The 25,339-nt window shown below is 34.0% G+C and overlaps 4 protein-coding genes across 6 annotated transcripts; 3 read left to right on the plus strand and 1 right to left on the minus strand.

Annotated features, from left to right (window-relative positions):
• The first annotated feature begins 1,730 nt into the window (after positions 1–1,730).
• Positions 1,731–2,746, plus strand: LOC104646965 (uncharacterized). Its single transcript, XM_026030728.2, has 3 exons — positions 1,731–1,908; positions 1,980–2,264; positions 2,354–2,746. Exons 1-3 carry the CDS (start codon positions 1,741–1,743, stop codon positions 2,492–2,494), a joined length of 594 nt encoding a protein of 197 aa, XP_025886513.1. The 5' UTR covers positions 1,731–1,740; the 3' UTR covers positions 2,495–2,746.
• Positions 2,747–6,519: 3,773 nt separating this feature from the next.
• On the plus strand, positions 6,520–11,519 carry LOC101255489 (protein YELLOW LEAF 1, choloroplastic). Its single transcript, XM_004237411.5, has 5 exons — positions 6,520–6,820; positions 8,899–8,971; positions 9,958–10,118; positions 10,764–10,839; positions 11,063–11,519. Exons 2-5 carry the CDS (start codon positions 8,923–8,925, stop codon positions 11,257–11,259), a joined length of 483 nt encoding a protein of 160 aa, XP_004237459.1. The 5' UTR covers positions 6,520–6,820; positions 8,899–8,922; the 3' UTR covers positions 11,260–11,519.
• A 1,202-nt stretch (positions 11,520–12,721) lies between these two features.
• SK (shikimate kinase precursor) lies at positions 12,722–20,064 on the plus strand. Of its 3 annotated transcripts, none has more exons than XM_010321391.4 (11): positions 12,722–12,835; positions 14,079–14,387; positions 16,960–17,018; positions 17,453–17,507; positions 17,669–17,741; positions 17,978–18,065; positions 18,750–18,832; positions 18,939–19,068; positions 19,181–19,259; positions 19,403–19,464; positions 19,716–20,064. In XM_010321391.4, exons 2-11 carry the CDS (start codon positions 14,171–14,173, stop codon positions 19,770–19,772), a joined length of 903 nt encoding a protein of 300 aa, XP_010319693.1. In that variant the 5' UTR covers positions 12,722–12,835; positions 14,079–14,170; the 3' UTR covers positions 19,773–20,064. The 3 variants fall into 3 exon arrangements, with proteins under 3 accessions (XP_010319693.1, XP_010319694.1, NP_001234112.1); XM_010321392.4 differs by having other exon boundaries at positions 12,742–12,835; positions 14,166–14,387; NM_001247183.1 differs by having other exon boundaries at positions 12,803–12,835; positions 14,082–14,387; positions 19,716–20,040.
• A 474-nt stretch (positions 20,065–20,538) lies between these two features.
• On the minus strand, positions 20,539–23,956 carry LOC101255193 (F-box/kelch-repeat protein SKIP6). The gene is made up of 2 exons (XM_004237410.5): positions 22,647–23,956; positions 20,539–21,364 (listed from the first exon to the last, which is right to left on the minus strand). Exon 1 carries the CDS (start codon positions 23,735–23,737, stop codon positions 22,664–22,666), a length of 1,074 nt encoding a protein of 357 aa, XP_004237458.2. The 5' UTR covers positions 23,738–23,956; the 3' UTR covers positions 20,539–21,364; positions 22,647–22,663.
• Positions 23,957–25,339: the final 1,383 nt, after the last annotated feature.

Consider the following 25,339-nt stretch of genomic DNA (forward strand, 5'->3'; position numbering starts at 1 on the left):
TAGTGGAGATTTCATTGTTAAAACATACAACCTTATCCATAAATGTTTGACATCAACTCATAAATACCTGTGCAACTCAAAGTTTTTGGCCACCAAATATAAAGAAAGAATAACTCAACAGCCAAACATCAGCATTGTCTTGTTGTAGGACATTATTAGAAAGGAGTTGTATATTAATGTTAGTAGGACAACAGTGAGAAGAGCTAGGACTAGAGTGTTACAAGAGATCATGGGTGATCACATTGTGGAGTATGGTAGGATTTTTGATTATAGAGATGAAATATTAAGGAGTAATCCAGGTAGTACTTGTGTAGTGAAGGTTGGAGAAGATTTTAAAACTGGGTAGAAAATTTTTGAAGGATTTTATGTTTGCTTCAATGCTTTAAAGAAAGCATTTTTTGGAGGTGCTAGAAGGTTGATTGGTTTTGATGGGTGTTTTCTCAAAGGTGTGTGTAAAGGCCAGTTGTTAGTGGCAGTTTGTAGAGTTGGAAACAACAAAATGCTCCCTATTGCTTGGGCAGTTGTTGAGGTTGAGAATCAGTATACCTGGACATGGTTTCTTGAACTAGTGAAGAATGATCTTGAACTTGGAGAAGGGCATCAACTATCCATCATTAGTGATATGCAAAAGGTAATTACTCATATCCATCTTACTATTTTATTGTTGTTGAGTTTTGCACTTTAATTGATTCTTTTTCTGTTATGTTGGTTTGTTAGGGACTAAAAATTGTTGTGAATACTTTATTGCCACTTGTTGAACATAGAAAATGTGCAAGACATGTTCTTACAAATTGGTCAAAAAATTGGAAAGGAGTTGAAAGAAGAAGAGTGTTTTGGAGGATTGCTAAATCCACATTTGAAGTTAAGATGAAAGACAATATAGAGACAATGAGGAAGTTAGGACAAGAAGGTTTAGATAATCTTTTATGGTACAATTTGAATACATGGTGCAAGAAGTATTTTGAAGAATATAGCAAATGTGATGTTGTGGACAACAATATGGTAAAAAGCTTTAATGCTTGGATAGTGTCTGCAAGGTATAAAACCATCATTACAATGCTCGAGGAGATAAGAGTGAAGATGATGAAAAGAATTAGTGATTTGAGAGAGTTCTCAAACACTTGGATCACTGATATATCTCCTATGTCTTTGAAGATTTTGCAAGAAAACATTCAAAAGTCTATGCAATGTAACTTGATTTGGAATGGAGAAAGAGGTTTTGAGATTAAACACCATGGGTTTACACACACTGTGGACATTGCTAATAGGAGGTGTAGTTGCAGATCCTGGCAGCTTAGGGGAATTCCTTGTCCTCATGGTGTTGCTGCCCTTCATTACAAAAACTTGGAACCAATCCATTATGTGGCTGTTATAGCAAGGTAACCTACCTTAACACATATGCCCATTTTATTCAGCCAATGAATAACATGAAAATGTGGTCAACCTCAAATAATCCAATTGTAAAGCCACCAAAGATTAGAAAGTTGCCTGAAACACCAGTTAAGGTTAAAATAAAGGAAGCAAATGAAAGCAGAAAAACTGGAAAGTTGAGCAAAAGAGGTGCTGTAATGACTTGTAGCAAATGTGGCACACAAGGACACAATAAAAGATGATGTCTTACAAGAAACCAAGCTGATCCAAGTCAATCAACTGAACCAGTTTCTCAGGCAAGAAGTACTGGTCCAAGTCAGTCATCTGAACCATCTTCTCATACACAGGTACTTTATTTGTTACTCTCAAATGTATGTTATATATAGATGTATATATATTGATATATTGATATACAAGCTACTGAAAGTGGTAGAGGAAAAGGCACAGGAAGAGCAACAAGAGGAAGAGCAACAACAGGAAGAGCAAGTGGCAGGAGGTGTTCCAGCTCAATCACATGAAAATGTTACAAACACAGAGGTAATATATCTAATTATTATATCATTGTTAGATAATATAGATATGCTTTAATATTTGATTTCAAAGTACAGACTGTAAATGGTAGAGGTAGAGGTAGAGGTACAGGTAGAGGAACAGGATCAGAAAGAGAAATGGCTCAAGAAAGAAATGTGAATGAAGGACTAAGTAGAGGAAGAGGAATGACTCAACATAGTCAAACTAGTTCAGAAGCAAACTACAGTATAGGAGGCCTAGGAAGAAGGAAGAGACCAGTAGAACATGAAGACACTAGTGGAGGACAAACAAGACCTTTTAAAAGGCCAAGAATGGTAGGTGTTGGCATATACCAAGCTAAAGATGGATTTACAACTCTCAATGTAAGTTTACAACTATCAATGCAAGTTTACAATTGTGTTTGCAAACCTAATTGTGTAATATTTGAGTGTGTATTTATTTGACTAAGCAGCCTGGATTGCCAAGTAGAAGAGTCATCAATACTGGTACAAAAGTTACAAAGAGGGCTGATGTTGTCACTGGTGATATTGGTTACACACCAGTACTGGATTCAAATGGAAGGGGAAGACAACTATTACCAGTAGCAACCTAGAAAGAATGAGGGCTGAAAAGGTTATCCAAACTAGGTCTGTAGTTGCTGCTAATGCTGCTAATAGCCAAGGCCAAACAACTTCAAGTAGAAAAACTTCTGTGCCATGGAAGTAGGGCATTTTGATGTTGTCTTGTTCATTTTGACAAACAAAATTTAACTATGCATATATTTATGTTGTTTTTTTACTGGAAACAAACTCAATTTTTGGTGTAACCAAACAAACTTGAATGGTTGGAATCAAACTCGATTATGAAGTCTTCTTTTTTGTCAGTTTTGTTATTGCCTTTTTAATTGTAATTGACATATTTGTGAAGCTTCTCAAATGGTTGCCACGATAATATAGATTAGAGAACCAAATACATTAACTAATTGTTCAAATCATAATAATTTCGACAACAAAGAACAAAAATAACTTGAACATTCAACAATCTTTCAAGTTACACACACCTACAACTAGCAAGATCAAGACAATTAGCTTCTAGGTACACACACCTATAATTTCAAAAATTTGAAAGTAACTAAACATGTTTATGGCAATTTTGGTTGCACACACCTACAACTTCCATCCTTCACATTCTTGGTTAGACTTAAACATAGAAAACACACAATAATGATCAAGACGATTAGCTTCAAGTTACAACATTTGCCCTTCTTTTTCTCCTTCATCGTGACTTGGTTACTTTCAACACGACTTTCATAAGATGTCAATATTTCTTCCAACTCCTTAATTCTCTTTGCTAATCTCGGAATAACATGCTTGGATCTTATATCAACTTCTTCTCGATCCCTCCATCTAAAGAAGTTGCACGCATCCTCCTAAAATACGCAAAACACAAATTAAAGAAAAATACATAAACAAAAGATCTCAATAAAAAAATTAGTAAACATACACGATAGCGTGGACAAGACCAAAATCTTCGAGCTGGGTTATGCTCCAACCATGAAGTTTGCATTGATAGTAAGTCACCATGTTTGCACCGCAGTTTCACTCGCAACTTCAGATCATTCTCATCATTACAAATACGATTCAACATTGCATTTGACATTTTCAATCAAAAACTAACCACAAAATTGAGAAGAAATTCAACCATTAAAAAACTTCAAATTAACGTTTCTACTGGAAATTAAAAGAGAAAAGACGAATTCCTACCTTATTTTCTTGAGGAAGATATGCAAGTTGTCAAAAAGAGAGCACCAATATTGTTCTTGCCAGGAAATCAAAATTTTAGGGCTACTAACGACTATTTTTGAGTTTAAATTGGGGAAGATACAAAAATTGATTAAATAATTAATATTAAAGAAAGAAAATGACATGTGGTTGTTTTAAACTGGTAAATAAAAAGGAAAAATGGCCCATAACGCGCCTAACGTGCGTGTAAACAACCCAGATGAGTTAATGGGTAAAAATGACCAATTTACAACGATATATAGTTGTTTAGTGGTGTGATAGGACACTTCAGAAGTTTAGGTGTCTTTATGCAAATATGGGACAACTTCGATGGTGTCTTTATGTCTTTTCTCTTCATTATACCCAATGTATAATTATATCATATATAAAAGAGAATGTTAAATCGATCTATTTGACGCCATCACAAATAAAAAAAAATCAAGTCATTATTTACAATATTAGTCTTCTCCTTTTATAAAAAGTTGTGAAATTTGAGAAGAGTTATTATTATGATGGAAAATTATGACTTTAATGAAGAATTGCGATTTTTATAAAAAAAAATTATGACTTTTATGAAAGACAGTTTTCTAAGGGTTGCAATTTTCCAAATAGTTGTAATGATAAAGCACAATAAATATTTGCTCACACTATCGTTTATTGTTTATAAATAGAGGAGTTTTCTCTCAATTTAAAACAACAAAAATTTTGAACCTCCTATTCTTCTTCTTCTTCTACACAATTAAATATATATGTATTTTGCTTCTATTGAATGACTTGTGGCACTATTGTTTTTGTATCAATACGTTGGTGAATGAAATCGTCTATCCTGAGAGAATCTAATTCTTTTAACCTCATGTATTAGGGAGGAATAAGTGAACTCAATAGACTCGATTTTTTTCTTTTTGTTTCATTATATTTTTACATATTCTGATATGTTTATTTACAGTCATTTAATTTATACTTATGATATCAGTTGTTATTTTTTAGTACATGTTTTGAACTTTTTTATTTATGTTTCTACAAAATTATTGTCTGCAATTTTATTGAACATATATACATATAGTATGTATGTTCATTATGCAGATAATGATTATTGTATTCAGTTTCAAGAATTCATATTTTGATATTCTATATAAAATTATATAACTTAAAAGTACTATATATAGACAGTGTGTTTGGTATGAAGGAAAACATACATTTTCTGGAAAATATTTTTCAATTTTCTCATGTTTGGTTGGGGCAAAAGTTTTGAAAAATGTTCTCCAAATCAACTCATTTTCCTCAAAATTAAGGAAAATGACTTTCCTTCAAAAATTAAGAAAAACATTTTCCAAAGCTCTCCTCCAATTTTAAATTACATTATTTTTTTGAGAAAAAACATCAATTTTTTAAAAAATATTTTCAATTTCAAAATTTTATTTTTTCACCCGATCTCTGACCACCCTCCCCCCTCCCCCCTCCTCAACACCATCCCCTCCCCAAAAAAATAATTTTGCTTTTTAAAAATATTTTTAACTCCAAATTTTTATTTTTAAGCTCCTATCTCGCCCCTCGGCCAGCACCTCTACCCACCCCTACCAGCCCCCCCACCCCACCCCAACCCCCCAAAAAGTTAATTTTATTTTTTAAAAATACTATCAACTTCAAATTTTTATTTTTTCACTCCTACTCCCCTCCCTCTGCCCCCCCCCCCCCCCCAACTACCTTCCACCCCCTATCATCACCACCCAAAAAAATTTGTTTTTAAAAAATATTTTTAATTTCATAAATTATTTTGTATTCTAGTAAAAATAAAAGATATTGCTTAAAAATATTTTTCATTCATAAATCGAACACTAAAAATCATTTTCGAAATATATTTTCTGCTCACTAATCAAACATGAGAAAATAAGTCCAAAATCTACTTGTTTTCCAGGAAAACATTTTCTAGGAAAACATTTCCTTCATACCAAACACACCTATAAGCTTACATATTATCGATTTATACACAGATATGAAATTCCTCACTTATTAATTGAAGAAGTTCCTTTCAAAAATTATAATTGCTTTCATGTTCAAGCGTAATTTTTTTAAAAAATAGGAAAAATTACATAAATTAATATATTTTTAAAAATAATTACTGATTTTAGTGATACTTTTTGTTTATTACCATTTATAGCAATATTGTGATAAATCTTTAATATGTATTAAAAGTGAATTATGTACGCAATATATTTAAATTATAATTGTTTTTGAAATATATTATGTTTGTTTGGTAAAAAACTGTCACATTGTATTATAAATGCATTAAAATGTGTGATAAACCTATTATCCATCAATAAAACTTATATTATTTTTGAATAATAAATTTATCGTTGTAATATATATTAAACTTATATTATAAATGAATTAAAAGTGATCAAGTGAAAAAAAATTATTGCTATAAGTTTCCCAAAAAAATATGTCAATTTTTTTTTTGAATCTTTTTGACATATATCACAATTTTATAATCTATGCAACTTAAATGTGTTTATTTTTTCTTGCAAACTGTCTTTAAATATATATTTTTATTTTCTTATTTATTTTCCTTCAATGTTGATTAAAGAACCAATGATTTATTATTTACTAAATAATTCATTCATTAAAAGTTTTTGAATAATATGATAATGACAAATAGTCAAATAAATTCACATTGGAATATTGCTAATTTTCTTTTAAGAACCTATTCCTCCATTATTTTTAATGAATGTATTATAAAAAATTATTCATAAGTTCAATACAATTATTATTTATGACGTCACCAAGCGAGGACAAACTACCTAGTTAGTAATTAGAATAAAAACCTTAAATCTCTAAGATTTCTTAATCCGACAACTAAAAAAAAATTAAAATCATTACCATAATCGCTAATTCAATAATTTATTACTGATAAACTAATAACTTCTGTTGATTCGAATTATCAATTTTTGATCGTTTCTACCAAACTCCCTAAAACGGGTCTTGGTATAACCCGAAATCCGAACCGACGTAGCAAATCCCCTGTAAAGCGATAAACTTCATCCAAAGCTTCAAAGTTTTTCTCCTTTTAAGAAATCCGCAATCCAAACGAAAAGCAAAGGATTTTCCCTTCTGTTTATCTTTTTTCTTCATTGGGGCTACTGGCAGAGTCATTGAAAAAGGTTCGTGCTTCTACTCGTTGTTTTCAGTTTTTCCTTTTTTATTATTGTGAATAATCATTTAGATTTACTTCGTTTTATGAAAAGATTGGATTTTTCCATTGATGTAGACGAATATGTTTTGGGGTTTAGTGGTATTGGTCTGTCTTATTGTTTTTTGGGAGTAATTGCAACTTTATCTAGGAGAAATTATGTAAGGTATGTGTCAGTTAATCTAAATAGGAAAAAGGTGCTGTATATTGTAGCTTAGAGTTTCTTGGCAGGAAGTAATGATGCATTTTGAACACCCTTTGTTGGTTTATGTATATATAACTATAAATACTTTCGTTGTTGTGCAATATAAGGAGAGTGGTGGAAGATCAAGTTTGTTCTTGACATGTTATGGAGGTGAAACCGTGTGAATATTTTAGCAAGGAATAGAGATTTATAGGTGCTAAATCCAAGGTTGTGGCTGGTGGTTAATGAAGTAGGTTGAGCACCATGAAGTCCCATATTTAAATTTTAGTTGAGGGAAAATATTTGTTGATTTCTTTCCATCTGTTCTATTTGGTACCTGCTGGTGGTGGGAGGTTGTAGATATACCATGGAATCACGAATTAGTCGAGGTGTGTGCAAGTTGAGCCAGGACACCAGGGTTATAAAAAACAGATCTTTATTTTTTAGAATATGCTGGAAGTACGCAGCAAGGTAAGACCTTTTCACATGAGTACGTAAAGGCAGATGAAAGTAATATGATTGAAGCTTAAACTAGAGGCATATGTCTATTTGAGAATATCTCAAAACAAGTACAGGTTGCCCTGCCTTACATCTAGCAGAGCGAGAGACGCCATCCAGATCATTGCAGAAAATTTTCTTATATATGCGGTTGTATATATATATATATGTTGTTTTTTCTTAAAACATTAATACCAACATAATTTGAAACAGAAAGTAAACGTTAATACCGACAAGGTCTCAGACCCAAACACACTTACAAGAGGAATTATAGACACTGTAAAATCCTGTGTAAGCTGCTAGCGTCCAGATTAGTTAACAGTACACTCTATACTCTAATAGGAGCCATTATGAGCCTCCTTTTAAGAAGGGATGCTTGGTTTGTCTCTGATTGGTTATGCAATAGAATACATGTGACATCTGATCTAAGAGATGGTTTATTTACAATTTTATAAGATAATAACATAACTTGTAATAAGTTTCCTCTCTCAAAAAAGAAGTTGCAATTAAGTCTGTTATTTTACTGTTACTATTGTAGTACTATTTTTTTTTTTGAGACAATGCCCTTGAAATGCATAACAATTACCTCCAAGTTGGAGGCTTGAATCTATGGAGCTGCTAATGTCTGGATAGTAGTGTATATCAATAAATTGCACATCTCTCCTGGAGATTAACCTTTTGATGAGTAAAAGGGATTTCTTGTCTCAGTCTTTCAATTAGATCTGGTTTGTTTTCATACGAAGTTTAGAATTTAGGTTGAATGGTGGTTGTTTTCATGGACCAAGCTAGAAAAAGGCCTAAGAAAGAGGAGTTGTTTGCTAATTTTGCCCTCATATGCATCTAATTTTGCCTTGTCGACTTTCTTACAGTGCCCATGTTGAAATTTGTAATGTCTTATTAAGAGTGTGGGATGGATAAAGGGAACATGAGAAAATGTGGTTTGCTGTGGGCAGTTGAAATAGAGTTGGCCCTCTATGTTCATTCCCTAATTTGATGGTATTTTTGTTACCTTTGGACAGCAAATGTAGAAATTGGTAATGGAGAAGTGTAGTTGCCTCACTGAGCATTAACTGTACCTTATCAAGAATAACAGTGTGCCGGAAATATATTGGCTGATTCTCCATATATGCATAAGCTTCACTGGGTTTCAAACACATGACCTAAATAACTGAATGAAGTCATAGTTTATATAGTGGACCTTACCATCCTTGTACATTTTGCCAACCGAGAACACTTGTAGTGTGCCAAAGACAAGGAAGGTTTTGCATTTTCGTGAAAAAAACAATTTCTTTCATGATATTGTCTTGCATGTGCAATTATTATCCTGTATAAATTGCATGTTGAATCTATCTTCCTTTTGATTTCAGGAAGATCCAGATTATTGCTAAGAGATGTCGTTAACTGCCAGTACAACCATGAGTGCGGCTACTTTGCCAATAGGTATGTATGTGGGTATATATCCCTGATTGACTTTTTTAATTGGTACGTTCACATGTTTTATGAAGGATTGTTAGCATTGGTGTTTTGAATTTTTGTAAGATGATCAAGGTCTGTTTTAAATTGTAATTGTAAATATTGGATACAAGTAATAACTTGATTCTATGAATATACATGTCCCCTTCTCAGAAAGGAGGGATGTGAGAATTGATGTCTCCATGCAATTTCGGATCACACTGGGAAAACTGTCATATTCTTGATCCTGTTATAATTAAATAGATCAGCATCTCTTGCTGTTAGCTCACCGAGAAGCCTTTGCCACACTAGATGCAAGAGCATCTGAATTGCTGTGTAAGTGCTGTAGCCTGTAGGAGTTAAGACCGTCACATTAAGTAATGATCCTCTTGTCATATTGTAGTTGCTGTTCTGCATATCTTATTGGACTGTGCTAGCTTTCGTTTATTTCCGTATGAAAATACAAATAGGTGTTCACCCACTCACTGTGAAATATATAACTACAACAATAATAACTACAACAACTATGCCTAAATCCTAAACAAGTTGTGGTCAACTATATGAGTTCTCATCGTCCATGTTACTTCATTTGAGGCTCATGTCAAATATATAATATGTTTATAGTGCAGACTGTAGAAGTGAAAATTTTGGTTTATGATCTATAGTCTAACTTGCTCAAATTTTGGTGTTATTTTAACTCTTTGGATGAAAGGGGAAAAAATGAAAATAAAATATTCTTTTCTTTGATTTTCTAGTTAACGTGATATGATGGTGTGTAGGTTTTGAAGTAATCTATTGATATTTTCATTTTTTTAATAATCTAATTAAACTTCACATATAAGGTGTGACAACAATGCCATGAAGACATTTTGTACTTTAAAATCCAGTTTTGGCTAAATCCTTTTGAAGATTTGCTACTCAAACCTTTAACACATGTTATCTATGTTGTTAATCATTGAATTTTGTTGTCATAGTGAGAGCAGGGGATCAATGCCGGAAGCAATTCAAGCCAATAGCATCAGTTCCTGCTGGCCTCCATCCGCTTGGCATGCAGTCTCAACTCATTAACAATAGAAGACGATTGATATGTCCTGCTCAACAAAAGCGTGCTTCAATTATATGTTCTTCTGCTCTGGTATCAGTCTCTTTAGTATTTTTTTTGTATAATTACTGCCAGTGCCTTGTTCAGCTAATTACATACCTCTAGTGATCCTAGTGGGTCTACTTGTCATGTCTTTTTTATTAATCTTGTGCAAATTTTGTTGTGAGAAGCTTCCGACTTACCGAATGCTACTGCAAGTAGCTGGTTTTGGGTTTACGGTATGTCTCTGTATATGTAGTTCCGCATGCCAAGCAGATCCTGCAGTCAGCTTATTGAAATCAACTGCATTTACTAAAACAAGTACCCTGAAATCAAGTTTATCAGCTCTCTATTTGCTAGTTATTGTTAGTAGATATATGAATCTATAACATTTGGAGTTATATCTTTTTGAGAAGGTAAAATGTGGAGATTTTATGTTTGGTTGTTACTTGAAAGTGGTTAGACCCCCTAATACAAGCCCGATCCTAGAAAGGCTAAACGAAAATCATGGATTTACAGGCAAGACAGTCGGAAATAGGAACTGATTACTAAAATGTATATTGTTGTTCTTGATGCTGTTGCTACTACTACTTGCAACCGTGCATTCCACATTTGGTGCTTCTGTTCCCTACACCATTGAAGTAAACTTTATTGCTATTAGCCATTTATGTTTGACCCTTTCTTCTTGCATCACTGCAGAATGCGAGATGTGCTGAAGGACAGACACAGACGGTTACACGGGAATCATCGACCATTACAGTTGCACCAGTTCAAGGTAATCTTTTTTCATGCTCTTTACTAGCAATTGGTAGAACAATGGATGGAAATAAAACAATTTGCTAGTAGCGTCTGCATTCCGTCCTGGCGCTATAAAAAGATCGTTGATCAGTTTAGCCCTACTTAACCAATGATATTCAGTAATGTTTATCAACAAAAGATCCCCAAGACAGTGTAAAAAAGTTATCATTTGAATGCTGATGTGTCTGGTCTGAATGCAGGAAAGGAGAAATCTCCTGACCTTGATGATGGTGGGACTGGGTTCCCCCCTCGAGATGATGATGGAGGCGGAGGTGGAGGTGGGGGTGGCGGAGGCAATTGGAAAGGTGGGTTCTTCTTTTTCGGGTTTCTTGCTTTCCTAGGCCTCTTGAAAGACCAGGAAGATGAAGGACCCTACCGGGATCAACGCAGAAGATGAAGAACCAGCATACGATATATATCAACATAGAAATCAAAGAGGTTTGGAAGCCTGAGAGTCGTAATGGTCTTCCCTCATTATTGTCCAGTCATGGCTTCGAGCAACGACAATAACCTTCTATTGGTTATGTATTTGAATGTAACTTGTAGCTCATTTCTATGCCCTTTTTCTATGTCCTTAGAAATGGACATTTGTTTCAACTCTTCCTTTACCCTGGATGGTTGGATAAGTTGCAATCATAGCTTTAATTGGTTGTATAATGTCCTACTTTTGGTTCCTTTTTGCACTCAAGGTTGTCGTCTAGCAGTCAACGAGATGGAATGGAAGTCCCTGGAGAAGACGAGACACCCTTCTATTTATATGTTTTTGAGAGTAAAATAAACGAGATGGATGTTGTCGATAAAGTTGGGAGAAAAGAGTCTAAGTCTCTTTTCACTTTGTCGTGCTAATTGGTGTTATGACCTGATGAATATCGACAACATCATTCAACTATTTTTTTTTTATTGGTATAACATCATTCAACTTCTACGAAGGAGCAATATCTCAACAACCACCCAAAATTATGACCTACCCGTTAGGTGAATTGTGAAGTTGGTAAGGAAAATGACTCGTTCAAAATTAATAGAACATTGGAGGAGATGCAAGTGCTTTTGATTATTTTAAGCAAGCCGTATACACGTGTTAATAAATATTATTACGGTTCGAGCATTGAACATTGAAAATTGTTACAGTATATTGTGTTTATCATAGTTTTTGAAGTACAGTATTTTTCTTGATTTTACATGAACGCGAAATACTTTATACTTAAACTTTGTAGTGTTTAAGTTAGTGACAATTAATTTTTTTCACAATATTTATAAAATATCCCTAAATGTTTGGCATAAAGCTTAAATTTTTCGCTTTGATAACTAAAATTGACCCAGAAAACTAGTCTTCAAGTTGACCCTTACCAACCTGCCCAACTTGACATTGTTAACATTATGCAAATGCAATACCAAATTATGTCACAAACAATAATATACCTAGTATATAATATAATAAAATGAAATTTGATGAGAACAAAGTATATGTAGTCGTCAAAACGAAAATATTATATTATTTATACATGAATAATTTTTTAAATATGTATATATGATAAATATTGAACTCATTCCAGTTTTCATGAATTTACTTTATATTTCAAACCATTTTATGAAAATATTGACTCTTGACTCTATCACGATGAGTCAAATCTAACCAAAATTAAATTTTTTATTATTACCAATAATTTATTATGCAAAGCTTAATAAATGTTTTTAGTGAAATCTAACATATTGTTCCTTTTTAGTGATACTATATATTTTCATGATGAAAAAAATATTTATATATATTTTCATGACCAAAAACAAAATAAATAAATATATATTTTCTTTTTATCACAAAATTATTATCATCTCACCTAACACATAACACCTTTATATACATATAATAAGTATTCATTTTAAAACAAACACTTCACCTAACTAATCACCCCCCAAAAAAGTCCCATTTTTCCCCCAATCTTGTTGTTCCAATTTTCATTGCTCTTCTGCTCAGGGTATGTTTTTTCCCCCCTAATTCTTCAATTCACACAATGATTTAATTCAGATTTTTTTCCGTGCTCTGTTTTGGGTTGTAGAAGAAATTAACATTTAAGAAATTAGTGTGGGGTTTTGTTAATGCTACTACTTTTTCTTTTAAGATGTAAAAATTTGTCCTTTTTTTTGCTCTTGTTTTGGGCTTAATTGGTTGTTAGAAGAGGCTGAATTAGTGTAATTAGTGGGAGTTTTATTATTTTGATTAAGCTTTTCCTGTTTAAGAAGTTAATTTATGAGGGTAAGTTAAGAAATTTCTCAATTTTTGATGCATTGGATATATATGTGTTCTTTAGAGTATTGAGCTGTTCAGTTGTTTAATTGTCCAAAAAATCGAGACAAGGAACAATCAATTTTTTTTTTTTTTGGTGAAAGTGAAACTAAATTACTCCTTCCTTCTCAATTTATATGACATAGTTTGGATTTCAAGAGTCGGAAATTTTTTGTTTTGACCATGAATTCGGGTATACAATCTTTAAGGTTTTTGAAAAATAATTTACATATTTAGCAGCTACATAAAAAGTACTTTTAGTCACAAGAAATAACAAATTTTAAGTGCATATGAATAAATCACGGTCAAGGATTGTCTTGTTAGACTCTCGAAATCCAAATTAGGACAGAGAAAGTATTGTATATTGTAAAAAATGAATGAATACAGTTCCATCCCAATGACCAAACATAGTTGCAGTCAAGTTGATATGAAGAACAATGTCCTTTATCTGTGATTAATATGGCATATTCAAACTGACCCTAGACACATTTCAATAGTTTCATAGGTTTACTGTGACGTTGAGTAAGTAAATGCTCAGTACCAAACCAAGAGTAAGTTGCAATAGGAAGATAGAAGCCACAATGAAGACCCACCTTTCGCCAGCCGATGTTATGTGGTGTTTCAGATTAAGGGTAAGAAATGTGGAAGACATGAAGCCAGCTACACCAATAGGGAATAGCCGTAAAGGAACAATAGCTGAATGAGGCCAGATGGGGCAGAGTAGTATTTGAGGACTAGAAACAAGCAAACCGGAACTATAGTATAATGATGGCTTTCATGTTTTCCGTTTTTTGTTTGTTATTTTTACTCTTATTTCCCTATTAGAAATTTGGTAAGCAAAATCTTGATTTTTTTTCTTTTAAAAGTTTTATATTGCTATTTTTGGGGTAAATTTTGAGGTAATTAATTGTGAGTTCTTGGAATATCTGGATTAGCAGGCAGCAGAAGCTTGTTGACAGTATAGAGTGCACTCTTCAGCTCTTTCTAATTTTAAAAAAATTTCTTGTGGTGTTGGTGGATAGAGACTATGGAGGCTAGAGTTTCGCAGAGCCTTCAGTTGTCCTCATGGATAAATTCCGATAAGGTAGTAAGGAAACCGAGTGGTTTGTTGCGTTTCTCTGAGAAGTGGAATGAAAAACCAAGGCATCGGGTAGTTGTATCCTGCCATTTACAGCCTAGAAAAGCTGCACATTCTGATAGACGAGTACAGTTGAAAGTTTCATGTTCTCCTCAAAATGTTCAAGGTACTTACTAGTTTTTGCAGTCCCGTATTCCGTAAATATTCATGATTTATTTCAGTACAAGACATTGTAGTTGTTCATTGTATGCTTGCAACATTCAGGTGTGAGTATATAAACACACTCATACACACATTCAGTTGAATGAAGTGGGACCAAATGGTGTCAAATGGATGTGGAGGATTCATATAACCAACCATAACTGGCTTGGGACTAAGGCGTAGTAGTTGTTTTAGTTGTATGTGGTATGCTTGAATCATGCAATTGATTGTTGCAGACTTCGAGTAGTTTGCATTTTTGTGGATAACGTGTAGGTGAGCCTGTGCCCCATTATACCTATGTGTTTGAATACTGGTTGAAATGTTTGAGAACACTAGTTTACTTGGTGTCAAATTTCTGGTGAAATCCTAAGATCCCATTCCCCTTTGTTTCTTCCTTTATTTTTATTTTTATTCTTTGGATGAGAATGATTGTTGATCTGATAACTAAGATAACCTTTTATTACAACTAGGACTTCCCCTTGAACAGCTAAATTCCACGCGGTTGAACATCTGGCTCTTTGTTACTGATGATATTCCCCTTTCCGCAACCATGTGCAACTCATTTCTATAATTTATTTTACCTTTTCTTCTTTCCACGCCTGAAAATGTAGACACATGAAAAGATGGGATGGTCAACCTATTTCATTTGGTAATTTCTTAGTCCAAAGAAAACAAGGGAAATATTAAACTGACTTCATGTGGGGAAATGTTGAACTTACTATCATTCCTGCTTCTGTTTAAAATTGAAATGCTTCTCATTAGAATTTTGGAGGGATAATAATGAACTGTCTTTTCTTCTCATTCTCTGTACCTTTTAATATTCCTAATTGAACTTTGCATCATAAGGAGCTTCAGGAAAGTTGCATGGATTAATCAATAATTTAAACTCAGCAACCCATTAGGCGAAGAAGGTGAAAAATAATTACATGCTTGTTAGTGTTAAAAGCCATTGCTATAAAAAGATATTGGTGTTTGCTCCCAACTGCTGATCATGTTGACTACTTATATACAAGTACAACTAAGGGTATCAACTGATTTTATTTGAAAACTCTCCTTCAATTGGGAGAGAATTTTGGCCGTGGCCTAGTACATGCGTCTTGAGAAGGTGCAGCCAGCTTGATTGGTGCAACACTTTCTTCTACTCTCCACACATAGGTCTAGTCGTTTACTCCCTTAGACTTGGGAGCGTGAAACTAAGCTTTGTTTTTTGGACTGTAATTTTCTTTGTGCAGTTCGTGTTCTTCTTTGGTCTCGTGTGCTGCCACCTTCTTGCCATCTCGCTTGAACAATTGTGCTGCCACCTTCTTGCCATCTCGCTTGAACAATTAATCATGATGCACATGAAGTTTTTCAAATCTCCAAAAACTTATTAATTGCCTTGACCTGTAATTTACTGACATCTGAGTGAAAGTAACGTTGCTTTGCACCAATTCTACCAATGCTTAACTCAGTGGAATAAATTAATTTACCCAGTGTTGTCAGATGACAAGGTGGTAGTCTGTTGGAAAATTAGAATACCAGAAGTCCTCAATAAAAGTCTGTTGACAGGTCTTTATGAACCCAAAGGTTAGAACTCTAAATTAGAAGTCAACCAGCGGACGTTCTTAGGGAGAATGATGAATAACTTAGTATTGCTGTTTATCTATGATACTCTATGTGAGGACTGAGGTGTGGGCTTTATTCATTCTGGAATCACAAAGAAACAAGGACAAAAATGCAAATACTTTTTCTCAAAACAAATGCACTTAGAATTGATGTAGGAATTTCACTTGAAATTTGATCCACTTGAAACATATTTGAATAGGAAGCCGATCATGTTTGCCAGTATTGTATCTTATTTTTGGGAGCTTCATGTTGCCTTTCAAGTTTTGTCAGCTATAAATTTCAGGCATGGTTCGCTGCTTAATAGGAGCTAATCTCGCAATTAGGTTTTGTTTGTTTTTCCCCCGGGCAGTAAATATGAGTTATTTTTTCTATAATTATATATCTGTGAAGTTCTAGTGTCCTCTTGGATAGCAAATATTTCACCAAGGATGATTTTATCTCTACAAGCATGCTTGTAATTAAAAAAGGGCAATGAATTTCAATATCATACTTTCGATGGGTTTCTGTACTTAAATTGTACTATATGGCTCCAGGAAGAAGTGAGTACACTTCCAGATGCCTTTCATGACATACGTAAACCTGTTGTTGGTTCTGCTTTTCCTATACAGTTGTTCAGCAAATTGCAGCACTTCCCTGTCAACCAAAGCATGTCAACACGTTTTGCATTTTGTTTTCTTCCATGATAAATCTTGACAACCGAGAGAGAGAGCGATGGGAAGGAGGGGACGGGGGTATTTACATTTTGTTTATTTATATGCCCATTATTATACCTTTCATGCATGGATGTTTTTTGGAAGCACCTAAAACTACCTAATAGCAGGCAAGTGAAAAAAAAATCGCCACAAAATTAAGGAGCAGGATAAGCAAATTCAACACTAAAGCATAGTAATATGCTAATCGATTTCTTATTGAACTATAATGTTGTTTTATAGCTTCAGTTCTGGAGTCAGGATGTTTCTCTGCATCAATTGATGAAATCGAGACATTAAAGGTATAGTTATATGTCCTTTTGCACCCTTACCGTTTTCACCCAGATAATCTAACATTTGTATTGAACTCTCATGTCTGTTCATATATTTTCACGTTGCCTATCTATTCAATCTCTTTGTCAATAGGAGATCTACCTTAATTGGAAACTTTCAAAATGAAAAGAAAAAGAAGGGGAACGAGCATATATAAAGAGAACACTAAGTGACAGTTGCAGAGAATTTATCATTTAGTTTCTACTAAGAATGAGAGCAAGTTGCTAAATTCACTTTCCTCCTTCGTTTTCTTTCCCCTTTCACTTTAACCAAAGAGCAAAGAAAAAAATATTGTTGTCTCCTTTTCCGTCCCTTCTGTTTTCAAAGAAAGTCAAGAATAAATAAGATGTCTCTTTGTGTATTGGACTGGCTTCTGATAGCTTAAGTTTCATTTTAATTCCAGAATAAAGCAGAAGAAGTTGAAGAATATCTAGATGGACGATGTGTATACCTTGTTGGTCAGTTCACTTATGACTTTTTTGCTTAAATAAATTTTTCTAAATAGATTATGGCTCATGCAAATCCTGCTAGATCTCATTTATATTTACGAGCCTTTTATGTAAATGCTTATCCAATTTTGGTATCATGTTAGATAATACAAACTTCTTCCTAATTACAGGAATGATGGGCTGCGGAAAAACAACTGTGGGCCGGATTTTGGCAGAAACACTGGGATATTCCTTTTTTGACTGGTTAGCTTAAATAACTTACATTTTTTGGATTCTGTTCTCTGGAAAGGGTAGATTCATGAGACATGTCATTTCAACAGTTTGTTAGGACTGTCTGTTTAAGTAATGACATGATTAGTGAAACTCGAGTACCTAGCTTCCATCTTGTCATTAACAATCCTTTGACAACCTCTACTCCAGTTTGTGGTGATTGTATCTTCTAATAAGAGTGAGTTATTCTCTTTTTCTCCTTTCTTCAGTGACAGGCTGATAGAGCAGGCTGTTGGTGGAATTACTGTAGCTGAAATCTTTGAGCTTCGCGGAGAGAGCTTCTTCAGGGATAATGAGGTTAGGAGTGGTACAAATTTCTTCTTTTGCTTTAACTTGTTCTTGCTGCTGCATATTAAAGTGAAAATTGCTAACGGGGACTAAGTTTTCTACACCTCATGATTTTTGTGGTTAGATTTCTTTTTAATCTGATGCACCTAAGTATAAGTAGACCTTGTGTAAATGACAAGTTTTCATGGATAATAGTTTTTTTATGTTATATTTTTCTTCGGTAACATTTTTTTACTTATAAAAGCAATATCCAGTCCTTGTACGGTACACTCTTTGTATATTAACTCTGTAACAACTTTACCAAATACCGATGTATTTATTCATGAATCATAATAACCAAAAAGAAACTATTACCTATATTTTGTACGGGACATAATTTTATAAATTCCGACAAGGATTTTGGAATGTTAAAAGCTCTTGTAACTTGGAATATTAGAAATTAAAATATGAAGTTGGGGACTTTTTGATATGTGCCGTTTCTCGACACATTACATCTTACATTACTTCAGCCAACTCTGCCACTTCTTCATTGTATCATTCATGGCCTTCTTTCGGCGATTTTTATTTAATAAATCGAAAATATCAAATCTCCATGCAGTGAACAATTTTTTATTGTGGATAACATTGAGTTGATTGTTTGTTTTCCCTCTTTCCCGATAATAAATGGCTTTTCATTCTATATCTTTTATTTAGACTGAGGTATTGCACAAACTATCTTTGATGCATCGGCTTGTTGTTTCAACGGGTGGAGGTGCAGTTGTTCGTCCCATTAATTGGTACGTGAATCAAATTACATTAGTGAAGTTTTTGCAACTCCTTGATCCTGTGCTGTGGCTTTCTGTTGAAATATGCTTATTTGACTGCTATTAATGATTTTCTCAGGAGGCATATGCACAAGGGTATTAGTGTTTGGTTAGATGTTCCTTTAGAAGCTTTGGCCAAGAGAATTACCACGGAAGGAACTAAATCTCGCCCCCTTTTACATGAAGAATCAGGAGACGTTTATGATACGGTATTTTTTTCCTTCCAATAGGCTGTTTGGATTTCTTGTTTTGATTTGTATGTCTTGCACCAAAACAGACATGTTTAGTTCTTCCTGTTGATACCTCTTTGGCTTTGGTTAGACTTTGAAGCGGTTAACTACTTTAATGGAGACGAGGGGTGAAAATTATGCCAATGCAAGTGCCAGGGTTTCACTAGAAAGTATGAATTCGTTGTTCGTTTCTTCTTCTTGTCCATAAGTTTCTCTTTGAGAATTAATTTTTCTCAACGAAGCATCACACAATCTTCTTCAGAATGTTACTTTTTGTGGCCTGTATGCTGATGTGTATGTCTCTTTTCTGCAGATATTGCATTGAAAAGGGAAAAAGATGTCTGTCATATTACACCTGCTGAAATTACTTTAGAGGTCTGTACCCTCTCTTGGCTCTCAGCTTCTGCACTTCTTTGCATGCACGCGTGTTATTGCTAGTACATATTTCTTGACATCCTGAAAGCGATTTTCTCTTTTGAATTTCCATCTGTGCGTGCATTCTGTGCATTTATTGACACTCTTTCAGTAGCTCATTGCTTCATATACAATGTCAATAGACCTTAAGTGTTGGGCCAAATTCGATATACTTCTGGTCTAAACTACAGTCATTGTATGCATGTGCGCAGGTTCTTATACAAATTGAGAACTTCTTAAAGACACAAAAGAGCGTAGTTGTGCTATAAGCTTTTTCACTACCAATCGTGTGGAGGTGGATGGTTTGGTGCTCTACTCTCTTGACCAGGGTACGATTTTAGGTGTTCGAGACAATTGAGGTTTTGGTAATGTTTTGTTTCTGTTATGCACTGGATATGTAATTGTACATAATCAAAACCAATTTTGGAACTGTAGTGTATCCTAAGCGCCCAATTGTTGTATACTAAGAATGCAAACTCAGTAGTTATTTCGTTTGTTTCAAAGTTTGTAACAGAAATAAATACCCAAATTTCCAATAATTTCAAGCTCCCATTTACATCACACAGATCAGCTGTTTTTCATTTAGTTTAAGCCATGGTAGTGGAAATGAAGTGGTATTTCATTTCTTTTGTGAGAACATTTTAATGAAAAGGATGCCAATTAACTAGTTACATTTCGTTTTAATAGAATGTTTGTTTTAATTGTTACTTAAATTTATTGTATCATATCATATAAAACAATGAAAAGTTTCATTTTATTTAACGATCAATTTAGTATAATCACATCGTTACTTTTAATCCTACCTACTTTTTTTCTTGTAGCCAGTGGGTTTATTATTCAAGTCATAGATGTATAATATTTATGTAATGATGGAGAGCTATACAATTTATCAATAATAACAATATATTATTAAACAATACATAACCACCGTTCAAACTTATACCACAAGACATAAATATTGAGAAAGGGGAAGGAGGAAGTCTGTATACCAAATTGTAAACTCTATGCATTTCTAGAGGATGTGACGCAATGGCATTTTTGAAAAGTACGAGCAATATAATGCGTAGTTTATGCAATTCATTTACATCGCAAAGAAACTCATATTGGAATTACAATGTTAAAGTGAAGTACCAAAATAGACCTAGGCAAGGGGACATTATAATACATGAAAGTTATACAATTCGGATCCAGTAGTATTTTCCCAGTTTAAACACACCAGACTATATTCTGGACAGAGATGGGATAAATAGAGCGACATGGACAACAAGCAATATAACTAGGGATTGAGGTCTACTAGTTGTTGTTGAAGATAACTGAGTATTTCGAACATGAAGCTTGAACGTCCACAATATACAGCATGGCTGTAACAAATGCACTTGAATCTGCAAGGAGCAGACAACCTACGCTTGTTTCATAACCTCAGCCGAATTGCACAGAGTGGTTGAAATATTTGCAACTCAAGCAGCCATGGAGTTTGGTTCTTGTCTAAAAGTTTGTTGATCCTTTTCTAACAGAGTTCATGCACAAATACAAACTTTTGCTCACTATCTTCGTTACACAAATTTATTCCAAGAACTTACGCAGCAACTTTCCAGAACTGTGTTTTAAACACAGCTCACAATTTACAGCTGCTCAATCCGGCACTGGAAGTTGAACCAGAAGCACTTACCTCTATCTGGAAAATGGCATATGAAACAATTCAACATCTTTGAAATATTAATTCTTGAGGGTTCAGACTTGAAGTTTCCTGCAAGTATCTGAATTTGTGCACTCATATATTTAACTCTCAAAGACGAATGCAACCCAAACAAGCAGGCATCTGAGAAGAAAACTCATTACATGCATGACCAGCACCTTCAATCTGCATAGAAAATTATCAGCCTTCCATTCAAAGAGATTCAGCATATAATGAAAGTTAACAAACTCACATCGAATCAACAATATATAATGAGGGTGGGGTTATGCAGATCTTACCCCTACCTTTATGGGCAGAGAGGCTGCTTTAGAAAAACACTTGGCTCAAGAGACTTGTTTTTTCAAAAAAGTTTTGAGAAGCACAAGAGTAAAAAAGCTATGATGAAAATATTGAAGAAAAAGAAAAATATTGACAACAATAATAATCAAGACAGCCAAAGTAAAAGAAACAACAATTATTAAAACTGAAGAATAAGATAATGATAGAACAAATCATTTTTCATGGTCATTCTTTTTTTATTTTTGAAGGTAACAAAAATTTTCCAAGGCCATTCTTCCTCCCATCTTACTACTTGCTTCAATATTCTTTTGTAGCAACTGCTGACAGAAAAGTTTACAGATTTGAGCGTCTCTCCCATTGTCGTCTAGTAACACAGGCGGCAAAATTTTTGAGCAAATGACATGGTTCCACGTCCAAGTCATTAAAACTTCTTATATAATGAAGTTGCCGTACAGGCTAGATTAACAGGATAATTAATGCAAAATTACAACTAAGATATCTATTGTCCAGAACCACTGATGCTACCATCACTTTAATCTAAACTTTAACAGGGAAATATGTTATTAAGAAAAAACAGCAGAAAAATAATGTACTTAGAAAGAGGAAAAACAATGTTCAGCACATGAAAGTGTCGGGGGGAAAAAATGCTAAGCCATATCAGTTCTTGATTTATCCATCTTATTGCATATAAAAACAAGTGAGTTTGTTCACTGTTGCAATTGACAGTAATTCCTCTTTCACACATTTGATTGGAAAAGTAATAAAGATTTGTCTTTTTCACACATTGTATCCATACAAATTTAAGACTAGAGTATTTTAGTGTTGCGCTCCCACACCACTCTACCTCTTTCTTACTTTTGGATTTAATACACAGTTCTTCCTCTAGTGTTTATATAAAAAAAAGGAACTACCAAAACAAGATAGAGCAATGACTAGTATGCTACGAACACAATAAGCACATTTAACACAGAAAGCAGACACACTACATATTAGTAAGTGAATTGTGGATTCCATCTAATATATCAGAAGCACTAGCTTCGGAGCAAAAGCACCAAACACTGAAAAGGATAAATAAGATAAATGAAACGACAACAGCAAACAGTCAAATTATCATTGATCGCATGCTAGTTCAATAAAATACTTAGCATAATCTTGAGAATGACCGCACCTTGTTTGTAGTAATCATCACAAGTCAACTGCCAAGCACTGCACAATTGAGGCACCATTAGGAACAACAAGAATCATATCCGACCACAAAATGTTCCCACTCAACCCTCCATCTTTATCCTTCCACACTTCGATCTCCGCACACATAATGTCAACCTCCTTACCCCTCCCTTTGCCTTCCCACACAACACACAACCTGTCATCAAAATTCACCATTGTGGCACCACACAGAAACTTAGGCAACCCCTTATCCACCCCTTTTAATTCCTTCCACACATCTTCCTTCACATCATACCCTCTAATCTTACCCAAATAATCATAACAATACAACAGCCCTCCCACCACTGCCGCCCGTCCCCTCCAACCCAAATCAAGCCTTTTCGACACACTCCCCCATTCACATCCCCCAACATCATACACCACTCCTCCCCTATCCGCCATTGCATACATTTTCTCACCCACAACTGCACTAGCATGCATCCACTTATCCCTAACTTCAATCGGACTGGGCAACGCAGTCCACAACCCCGTCATTGGATCAAAAACCTCAGCCCAATTCATCGACCTGGCCCAATTATCAACAACACACCCACCCATTACATAAATCTTCCCATTCACAACACCAGCTGCTGCAAACTCCCTACCAATTCTCATTCTGGGGCCCATTTCCCAACAATTCAACCTACAATCATAAACCCACACGTTATTCGATGGAATATCACCAATAGACCCACCAATCACATATATTCTTGAGCCTAAAACTGCATAAGCCGGTCCAATCGGCTTAGTGGGTATTGAAGAAAGTGGAAAAAGCTTTCTGGGTTTTTCTGGGTTTGTGAAAGTAAGGTTGTGGAAGAGAGTATACCAGTGGAAAGTGGAGTTTACACGGATATTAAGGTAGAGGAAGGTTTCAGTAGTACGGAGGATTGATCGGGTGGTGTAGAGTGCAGTGGAGCTTAGGATGCAACGCCAAGATTTGGAGACGAGGGAGAGAACGGGATGATGGGAACGTGGAACTCTAGCTAAGCACTGTAAGGCAATGTCGTCTGGGAGGTTAGGGATGAGCTGAGATTGTGAGCTAAGATCCGCCATTTTTATGAAAGAGAAGCTGTGGATTCTTCTATGGAGGTCAATCCCAATTTGGAAAGGGTTTTGTTTGGGGAAGGAGAAGGAGATTGTTTATCCAGATAAATGTACAAACATGTAAGCAAACCAAACAAACAAAAGTACGATTCAATTTGTGTGTCTAGTTTTAATTTACGCTAAATTAAAGAAGGGATAAGGGTGGTTCAAATATGCTATCGAACTTCCAAGAAAATGTTTAAAAGTTTGACTCATTTATAATATTACCGTCAAAGAAAAATCTCATTCATATCATTAATTTATAATGTGATTTTGCATAAACATTTTGACACATGATTAATTCTAATCTGATCACGTCATCAATTTTTTAATAAAATAAAAATAAAAATAATAATAATATAAATAAATTAAACTTTTAACTGATGCGATCAATAAGTATTTTCCGAAAATTTAATAAAATATTTGAGCTCTTTCCTATTAAAGAATAATCAAACTTTATCCTGGAACTTTAATATTATCTAAAGAGACAAAGTCTACAACTTATGTTCTACTAATTAAGATTCATTAAATTATAAAATTATATTATTGTGGTCGAGTTAAGATAGAAAAAGATTTCTTCAATTGATACTCGATTTATCTCATTCATTCAATGTCTTTGTATTTGATATTTCATTTCTAAAGCTAGATAAAATATTTTTTTTCAACATTAATCTCTCTCCTGATATATTTTAGACGCTACATAATATCATCATCTTTTCATCCTATAAAAATATTTTTTTTCACTCTTTAAATAATTTTCTAATTATAATATAATCCATATGAAAGTGTTAGATAGGTTCATATATCACCTAACTAATACTCCAGATATGTAACGTGCATAACTAACTAAATTAAATGCATTGACTTTTTAAAATTCAAACATCTTAATAACTTATTTTCGCTAATCAAGCCAAACTACTATTCTCTCTCTCTTTTTTCTTAAACCCCTCCCAATCCCTTGAATACACAACCTTAGAAATAGGAATGGAACGCTTATCAAAGCTATTATCGATTAGTTTGATTTAATTTTAAAGTTCATTAAATTACCTTATCGATTGTCGATTCATCAACATGCTAAATTATTATAAAACTATTAAGATATTAACTTATTAATTATTGATTGCTATTTGTATGATTTAACGGTTAAAGTTTGACATCAAAAAAATTATTGAAAATCACGTAGAAAGAAAAGGACAAACTCTTAATGATGATAGGATATTTGTTTCTTTGAGAGTGACAAAGGCAGTCCTAAAACTGCTCCGAAATTCAGATTTCTTGTCCACTTACGCAAAACTTTTGTAAAAAAGACATAATAATAATAATTTTTGAAAATTATAGTAAATAGCCTATAAAACCAATCTCCTACTCCAAGTCACAAGCTTTAGTTTAGCTCTTCCTTACTTGCTGATAGAGTGGCGGATTCAGAACTTTTAGTTCGTGAGTTTCTACCAATATCAAATTTAAAAAATTAAGGGTGGCAACAAAAGCCTACATGGTGACCAAGGGGATTCTAACCTCAACCAAGAAGGGAGTAAAGCTTAACAAATGCCAATAGATCAATTATACACTTCG

The sequence above is a fragment of the Solanum lycopersicum genome, chromosome 4 (assembly GCF_036512215.1).
Source record: "Solanum lycopersicum chromosome 4, SLM_r2.1".
Lineage (NCBI taxonomy): Eukaryota > Viridiplantae > Streptophyta > Magnoliopsida > Solanales > Solanaceae > Solanum > Solanum lycopersicum.

Coding starts and splice junctions, on each gene's coding strand:
- SK (XM_010321391.4), top strand. CDS start 14,171: ATGGAGGCTAGAGTTTCGCAGAGCCTTCAGTTGTCCTCATGGATAAAT. Junction 14,388..16,959: donor TTCTCCTCAAAATGTTCAAG/GTACTTACTAGT, acceptor GTTGTTTTATAG/CTTCAGTTCTGGAGTCAGGA. Junction 17,508..17,668: donor ACGATGTGTATACCTTGTTG/GTCAGTTCACTT, acceptor TCCTAATTACAG/GAATGATGGGCTGCGGAAAA.
- LOC101255193 (XM_004237410.5), bottom strand. CDS start 23,737: ATGGCGGATCTTAGCTCACAATCTCAGCTCATCCCTAACCTCCCAGAC.
- LOC101255489 (XM_004237411.5), top strand. CDS start 8,923: ATGTCGTTAACTGCCAGTACAACCATGAGTGCGGCTACTTTGCCAATA. Junction 8,972..9,957: donor TGCGGCTACTTTGCCAATAG/GTATGTATGTGG, acceptor TTGTTGTCATAG/TGAGAGCAGGGGATCAATGC. Junction 10,840..11,062: donor TACAGTTGCACCAGTTCAAG/GTAATCTTTTTT, acceptor GTCTGAATGCAG/GAAAGGAGAAATCTCCTGAC.
- LOC104646965 (XM_026030728.2), top strand. CDS start 1,741: ATGTATGTTATATATAGATGTATATATATTGATATATTGATATACAAG. Junction 1,909..1,979: donor AAAATGTTACAAACACAGAG/GTAATATATCTA, acceptor TTCAAAGTACAG/ACTGTAAATGGTAGAGGTAG. Junction 2,265..2,353: donor ATGGATTTACAACTCTCAAT/GTAAGTTTACAA, acceptor TTGACTAAGCAG/CCTGGATTGCCAAGTAGAAG.